This window comes from Hetaerina americana, unplaced genomic scaffold, assembly GCF_022747635.1.
Source record: "Hetaerina americana unplaced genomic scaffold, ioHetAmer1.1.p SCAF_5, whole genome shotgun sequence".
Classification (NCBI taxonomy): domain Eukaryota; kingdom Metazoa; phylum Arthropoda; class Insecta; order Odonata; family Calopterygidae; genus Hetaerina; species Hetaerina americana.
In genome coordinates, this window is record NW_027287095.1 from 85,910,364 (window position 1) to 85,918,727 (window position 8,364).

Genomic DNA, 8,364 nt, shown 5'->3' on the forward strand with positions numbered 1-8,364 from the left:
GAGACAATAGTTTTTAGATTGGTTTCAGAACAGGGCTTGGCAAACATTGACGATGGTGCATTTGCTAAAAGCACATTGGCTGGAGAAGTAGTTAGGCAAGGAGCTGATACGTAGTATTTGTTAAATTTATTAGCTAGAGATGAATAGCTAATGGCAGTGTTATTTTCAGGGTTACAAAGTTTTGGGAGAGTTAGTTGTGGATTTTTCTTACCTCTACAGTCATTAATTATTTCCCATGCAGTTTTGGACTTGTTATTGTAATTAAGTAACTTATTATCATTATAGGTTCTTTTCGTGGTAGAAATCAGTTTACGGTAATATTTTTGAAATTCCTTATAGAGTAACCATTGTTCATGATTGTTTGAACTTTTACTGGAGATAGCAAGTTTTTTAAGGATAGTTGAGTAGTAACGGATCTCATCAGTTAGCCATGGCTTACATTTAGTTCTATGAAATATTTTATGATGTGTTACTGGGAAACTGGGAAAAATTGCAATTCTTCTGGCCAAACAGCACCCTGATTAACCTTATTCAGACTAGGTGTAGTAATAAGAAGGCATGCTTAATACCTGAGAATGGTAGGAAACTAGCTAGTGACAACTGAACATTTTGCTTATTTCTTTATAATAAGCAAGATGAAATGGGAAATCTGATGAAAAATTACTAAGTCTGCCTTCAAAGTTGTGTTCGTGTCAAAGTGGACAAAAGCAAAGAACAAAAAACATTTTACAGAGGTCTTTCTTATATTTTCTGGATTTTCCCATCTGGTGTCAGTCTCGTAAGCCTTACTCTTACAATGTCATAACGTTTTACAGAAGCACATGTTTTGGAATTGAGATTACTGTTGAGGTATTCATTGCTACTTATAAAAGACAACTATCCAAAGGAGTAAAGGAATCAGGGAGAGCTATGGAAGTGTTGAGAGAAACTTAATATCAATATTAAATGGCATGCCATCATTTTATTTGAGAGGTTCACTTCATCATACTCCATTCTATGGACACAATATTTCATTTGAAATATTACCCTAAGAACTAAATGAAACTAAACCTGAAACTGAAAGATTCCATTGAAACACATCCTTGTGGAGACTCGCAGGGTGATATTTACCAGTCATCAACACAAAGGTTGGTTCACTAGGTAAGGGTTGAGCCCACCTAGTACTAGGTTAGGCCCAAGCAGGATAATATAGGCATGAAAAATCCTATTGAATTCAAAACAGATCCAAGCTCTTTGGGTAGATAGCCGAACCATTATCTATTGTTTAAAATTTATTCCCTCCAATTTCTTATTATGGGTGGATTCTTTGGCAAGGGATTTGGCAAGGGAATTATTTTAAATTTGCCAATCATCAACGACTAGCAGAAATAAATAATACCAAAAGTAATGGATAGTTATAATCGTTGATAGACATACTAAAAAAATGAACGCAAATTGTATGACAAGAACAGTCATGATTTCAATATGACGCAAGGAAATATAATGTAAAAAATTTATGCTATACGGTTTTCTTATAGCATTAAAAGCATGAGGATCAATATTCTACAGAAGTTTCTGAAAAATGGGTATGCGTTTAGATGGATTAGGTAACTTGGATAGGAAATTAGACAAGGAGTTTATGATTACTACACTAGCAGAAGATTCGAACTTATGGGGGAAAATTCAGAGGAGATGGGACACATAAGTGCATGGGCATGAACCGAGTTCAAAAGACAAGTATTTACAACGGTTTTGAAAGAATAAAACATTAATCTCATATTCATCTCTTAAGGAATAAAGTACTCACACATTTGGCTCGAATAGCCAAAAACTGAACAGGATTCATTTGGCACAACATACTGAGGGCTTGCATTCTTATTCTCCCACCAATATTCTCTTCTTCCTGCCTCTCTCCATTTGCTATTAAACTAGTGCACACTGGAAAATAAAACTATGATTAGCCTTCAATGTTAGAGACTGCAATTAGCATAAAAAAGTGACTCTTTAAGCAAAAATATAAAGCCAGCTTGCTGACACATGGCTTAATTGACATATATCTGCATTTATATACTCAAGGATTCTCGTAAAGGAAAGGGGATTGGGCAAAAATGAAAGGGCACACTCAATAGTAGTGTGGAAGACTCCAAAGAGAAAGTTTCTGAACAGGAAACAGGGACCTCAGTTTTCCAAAAATGTTACCGATAAACGAGGTAGCCATGCAATAATTTGGTTAAACATTGCAACAGGGAAATTTACCTTCTTTGAACGAATCTGGTGAATTAGCAACAACCCAGCAGATTATTTGTGGTCCGTGCTTAACGTGAAGGAGAGTTTCTACTATATCTTGGATTGCTAGAATAGTTGTAAGTTCAGCTAGAGCTATACAAATAACATCACACACTTCCTCGATATACACTGAGCTATCAAATAAATCTGATTGTTTGGCGTAAAACTCATGGCGCTGTTCGTGAATCTGGAATGGATAAAACAGCAATGAAATTAGTCGTGACACACAGAAGTAAGAAAATAAGTCTTCAAAAAACTGTCACCCTACCTGTGATTGAATAAACAAAAGTTCACTCAGAACTAAGCGAAGGCGGCGAGTTGAATCACTTCGTTCAAAATCCAAAGCCATACTTGTGTTAAGAGATTGGGCCAGTATGCTCTCCTGCTGGGTATTTCCTAGTTTTTGTCTGTATAAAATGAATTTCCGTGAATTCTCGTCCTTTATTGTTTCTCTTTTCATGCTAGGAGACTTCAATCGCAACTCACCTTAATTGTTGCTCTTTTTTAACGTCTGTTTCCAGGGCATGAAAATCAATCGTAAGAAGAGCAACTATTGAGTTAACTAAATCAATGCTAGACAGCAAGGTGAAAATTCCTTTTCTAGCTTCAGCACATTCTCTTGTTAAATTCAAAGGAGATATCAAACTTATTCTGACTAAGCACGGTAATATCGGCCGTAATTCCTTCGCCGAACATTTAGAAAGCTCTTCAACGTTGACATTTTGAATTGCTTGAAAAACCTTTGGTGATACGGTACAGTCGTAATTCATTGTTGATAGAAAGTTTTTTTCCAATTAAAAAAATCTAACACCTATCGCCGATCAACCCGTAAACATTGTCTGCTATATACTAATATATAGCCACTGTTCAAACCTTGAATTATATGAAATATATATTACGATTCTTGATGAGGTTAAATATATTTCATCTTCGATGAAGAGCTATACGCTGAAAACAGAACAGATATTCCTACGACTAGTGATGACCGCAGTTGAAATTAGGTGAAAATCATATAATTCTCATATCAGGAGCTTCACATTTTGGCAACATACAAAAACATCCAATAAGCCGCAAATTGCTGTTCGTTCTTAGAGGTAAAGGTAACCGAAGTAAAAGCAAGAAGGGATCACTCATTTTACCATAACCCATAGTTAGCAGCAGGGGTACTGCAACTGTTACGCGTGTAGGTGCTGCCACTGTTGCGTCGAAACTCGCAACTAGTAGATTTTATCAACTTAATAGTATTTTAATTTGGCCAAACCTTGTGTCTTTTGCACATTTTATCAACATACTGTCCCCTTTTTTATCGTAAAATAATATAAGCAATGTTCCTTTGAGGTCGCCTCAAGTCACATTCACGGGGCCAATTAGATGGATTCGTTCAGAATGGATACACCTTATTGCATGCGTATCAAGCTATTAGGCGGATAGGGTAACAGAAAAAACGCGGGTAGTTCGAAATAAGAACATGGTCTATGGCAAATGAAATAAACCGTAATTAAGTGACTATTATGTCGATGTTTTTGCCAATACGCTGGAATCAATTGTGCCTTAAATGGAAAAGAGTGCAATTTTGTTACCGAAAGCCCTCGAGTAGAATATATCGTCAGCATAGTTATACTGAGATCTGCTTAGTAAGCTAGGAGTGTGTAAATATTTTACTATACGTATAATATTGATTCAAAGTAAAGCATGAATGGTTTTTGTAGAAGAAGCCCATAGCGACTTTGTTAAAATTTGCGTTGAATTTTAATCTTCAAATTATTCCTGTGGTTCTGCCAGGCCTATTATATTATTGTGACATAGACAAAATGTGTGCAATATCATCATGTGATACATTTTGAAAGGTACTAATCCATAAATGCATATTGCAAAGGCGACCATTTTTTAACCGACAAAATGCTCAAAATTGGGGAAAAATAACTTTCACAAAACTGATTACCATCGAAAGACTTTACGCAAGAGTTTTTTTTGCAAACAATAGCCATGCACTAAAAAATATACTGACTGGCAAAGCCTAAATAATGACGTGGCACACAAGTATTCCATTTTTTCGTAAAAAAATATATATTATCTGCCGTGCGGACAAATTTGCAATTCTTCCGTCAATTAATTTAGAATGAAGATTTTTAAATACAGAGGCTCAGGCAAGATGAAAAGTTAACACTCCTAAGAAGTGGCGGGATTAATGCTGATATTCATTGGCATTGGGATAATCATCTCTATCCCGTTCCTCTCGTATTTTTATTCCGTTCTATGCCTAACCAATATTTCCTCCCATCATAGTATTTGAGTCAATAGTATTAGTTCAAAGTCCATCCATGGGAATTATTTTTCCATGGTTCACTTTTTAGACAAAATTTTTTCAATTTTACCTGCCCCATCATAACTCTTCAAATTCTAGTTAGTTCCAAAGCTACATTACCTACCATTAAGACACACGAATAATACTAACAATACATTAGCTCTCCATTTGCTCTAATAATAGTTCACAACGTCACGAAAATATAAGTGACTGACTGCTTGAACAAGGTTTTCACATTTGAACCAAAGCTTTATAATCCCTCATGGTCTTATTATTCATTATGCAGTAGAGAGATTACTTCTAATATTATTCTTCATTCTCCGAGCATGCTTCTAATACCTATTTTGTTAGAGGAAGAACAAAAAGGCAAAACAAACAAAATACCAACTCGGTAATGTTAATCCAGCACTATGATACGTTTGAATCGCTTTCTACTTTAACGCTACCTACCGGGAATCAAAAGAGTACGACACGTTTTGATTACAAAAACAGACCGATGCGCCATCTGAGGGAGCTCATCATTTCTACATTCTATGGTTTAATAAAAAAAATAACGAAATAACTGTGATGGCTGGCAAAGGTATAGTAGGGTTCTATGGGATTGTTTACTTTTTTGATGTTGAATAACTGCAAACATTTAATGTGTAATCCAATTTATCATATACTTAACGGAATAAAATAACGTTTTCTGAATGTTTAGTGGAATTTCTTCGCATATTCCATCCAGCGGAAACATGCAGGGTGCAAGAATGAGTGACGGTAGTGCAAGTCTAATTAATTAAAGAGCCATAGTTGCTTCAGCGTAATTGTAATGAAAGTGATCTTTTAATGGTTGAAGCTCTAATTTTTGAGCCAATACCATATCCTTTTTCAATAATGTAAGAATCCTCTGGGGCATTTTTTACAACGATTGTTACCAAGGGTACAAAGCACTTTCGACTCAGTGGGCCACAAAACAAAAGCTTGAAATTATGCCAGTGTTTTGCGTAGTTAAATTAAATAACTTGCACGATTAACTATTATTACTCATATGATGTACCAACCAAAAAATCAATACTGAATTGTCATATCTTGGGTTTTCCTTGCTTAGAACGATTCGGCTCCGAGCCCACTAGTCCGCGAACTACAAGTTGGGAAACAGTGCTCTGGAGGCGAAGAATTAGCTAGCCAATGCATTTAATAATGTTAATGGTTCCATTTGGCTGTTAAATCTTCATTGCTGCATTTTATTCTATTAAAGCCCACCATATGAAGTAATTTAACAGCATCATTTTTATCCATAAAGGGGGAACAGAGACCGAGGACCAGCAAAGACTTCGTTTCATGGTAGAATTAGAATTTGTGCAATGTCTTGCCAATCCTAACTATCTTAACTGTGAGTATAAATACGTAAGTGATTGTAAGGGCTAACAATGTAGATATGTATATATTCTTTCTCTCTCTCAGTCTTAGCTCAGCGTGGGTACTTCAAAGACCAATCGTTCATCAACTACCTCAAATATTTACTCTACTGGAAAGAACCCGATTATGCGAGATACCTCAAGTAAGTATTTTTTTCTATTTTTTATTTCTATTGTACTATCCTCCAGAGGATGTAGTCCAATAGTAACCAAAAACTTAATTATCACAGCACTAATAAATAATTAAACAGCACTAGTTATCCAGAGATATTATCACATCTAATGATGTGATAATATCTCTGGATTAGTTAGAGGTAATCCATGGAAATCGTTTAATTCGGTTTTCGAAATCCTTAACTGTTCAACTCATGTATTTTGATAAGTACATTGTTTTCGATAGATATTTGAATGGAGTTAATGGAATCAATTGAAAGTTATTTCTACAACTGCAATGCAAACATTTCCGGAATTTCATTATTTTAAGTCGAAACGAATAATGATAATAGTGTGAATTTTCGAGTGCCAGAACTTCCTGGGAAACCATAGGCGACACAGGGAAAGGATCTGCTCCCCCTACCCTGAAGTGTGAATTTCACACGTCGGGTTTAGTATTGGGTGAGCTCTGCCATTACCCATCCAGCCGACCTTCAAGTTGGTAACTGTTCTTATGTTTTTTTAATGTGAACAATCTTTAAATTGTATAAGAGAGTCTGACAATACCCTTTGCTTCGACTCTGCTTATTTTCTGTGCATCTGGATGAAGCAGTGGCAGTAAATGATTGGCCGAACTCATTTAAATGCACAATTATTTATGTTTACTCTTTCTTACCCAGGAATTGATGCAATTTCAGAAAATTTGTACTTACCTTTCTCTGTCATTCTTTTTCCAATAGGTACCCAATGTGCCTCTACTTCCTAGATCTCCTGCAGTATGAACATTTTCGGCGAGAAGTTGTGAATGCACAGTGCACTAAGTTTATAGACGACCAACAGATATTGCTTTGGCAGCATTATACTCGGAGGAGGACACGCTTGCTTCAATCGCAGATAGGGTCACAGAATAGTGTCGGGGTTGGTGTTGGTGGAATGAATGTTGGAGGTGTGATTCCTGGGCAGCAGCCCATCTCGACAGGCGGCAGTACACCTATCCAATCGGGACAAGGTGGACAAACTCCAAATCAAACTTTGACAAGGAAGACTTGAGGAGATTTGTTCTTCCATTTTGCTGCCTTGTGATATACTTGGGCCACCATATCTTGGCCAAAGAATCCATTCCTGTGTTCTACATTGATAAGGGTGAAGCCATTACATTGCATTGCGTGGAAATCCTGTCACAATTCCATGAAGGTGAATTTTCTTTAAATGAATTTTAAGATGTAATATATTTCGACTGATTTTAGGACTATTCAAAGTTCAGAATTTATTAATGATGAGGCCTTCCATTTCCTATCAAGAGCACCGAAGGTAGTATAAAATTTCCATTTTGTGTGTTTATACCATATACTTTTCTGAATAAATTATCAACCATGAAAGTGTAGAATAATATTAAAAATATCAGGCAAGTATCTCAGTCACCAGAAACATTTTGAAGGCTTCCAATTTGTAATTTAATTGTCGTGAGTTGCTGATGGAACAGGTATGTCTTAAACGAAAAATATTATATCTGTAGTTATGGGCAAATAAAAAATTATTTATCAGTATAAAGCTTTCAATTTAAAGTTGTAGGTAACACTTCTTTCTTGGTTTGTTGACAATTTTATATAAAATGCACAGGTTATTCCTCTCATACAGAATTGATTCATTAATACTTAGTGAGTTTAGCAAGAATAGCCACTCTTTTACAACACTAGAAACTTAAGAAACAAGTGAATTAGTTAGAATTAAAACCACTACCACCACTTTTTACCATTGTCACACACAATGACTAAAACTAAGTTGCTAGAAATGTTTCCAATTCCATTGTACGACAAGTTAACAGTTGATTCAAAAGACATAGACAACTTAATCCATAAAGCATATCTCCAATGAAAGTATACAGAAGTGTAGAGGAGAGAAAGGTGCTGATGGTTTGGGTCAACATTGAGAAAAAATGGATGTTGGGAAGATATTAGAAGGTAAGGGGCTACAAGGATGAGCACAGGACAAGTAGTTGAAGGAGGATGTTAAACAGAAAACGAACACTGGAATAAGAGAGAATGAGAAAGGGGAAAGAGTAGGTCTGCAGTCAACCAATCTTCAGATTGTAATGATGATCACATTTAAAACAACATGCGATAGATTATCACATCCTTCAAGAGTGACTTTTATTGATTGCCGTTTATCAGAATGCCATAAATTTTAAAAATGTAATAGTCATATAATATACCTCTTAGATGGTGACAGTCATTAAATTGA

General features: G+C 35.7%; 2 protein-coding genes across 3 annotated transcripts in view; one reads left to right on the forward strand and one right to left on the reverse strand.

The window, feature by feature from the left end:
• The window catches only part of IntS2 (integrator complex subunit 2), a 26,598-nt gene extending 23,294 nt beyond the window's left edge, over window positions 1–3,304 (reverse strand). The window contains exons 1-4 of the mRNA XM_071592059.1: window positions 2,752–3,304; window positions 2,534–2,672; window positions 2,236–2,452; window positions 1,787–1,917 (exon numbers count right to left, since the gene is read on the reverse strand). Of these exons, the coding sequence (XP_071448160.1) occupies window positions 1,787–1,917; window positions 2,236–2,452; window positions 2,534–2,672; window positions 2,752–3,035 (771 nt within the window). The 5' untranslated portion in view covers window positions 3,036–3,304. The remainder of the gene's footprint in view (window positions 1–1,786; window positions 1,918–2,235; window positions 2,453–2,533; window positions 2,673–2,751) is intronic.
• A 1,829-nt stretch (window positions 3,305–5,133) lies between these two features.
• MED31 (mediator complex subunit 31) lies at window positions 5,134–7,661 on the forward strand. Of its 2 annotated transcripts, XM_071592027.1 has the most exons (5): window positions 5,134–5,150; window positions 5,271–5,329; window positions 5,856–5,945; window positions 6,017–6,113; window positions 6,864–7,661. In XM_071592027.1, the coding sequence occupies exons 2-5, from the start codon at window positions 5,305–5,307 to the stop codon at window positions 7,171–7,173; spliced, it is 522 nt and encodes a 173-aa protein (XP_071448128.1). In that variant the 5' UTR covers window positions 5,134–5,150; window positions 5,271–5,304; the 3' UTR covers window positions 7,174–7,661. The 2 variants fall into 2 exon arrangements, with proteins under 2 accessions (XP_071448128.1, XP_071448127.1); XM_071592026.1 differs by lacking the exon at window positions 5,134–5,150 and having other exon boundaries at window positions 5,157–5,329.
• Window positions 7,662–8,364: the final 703 nt, after the last annotated feature.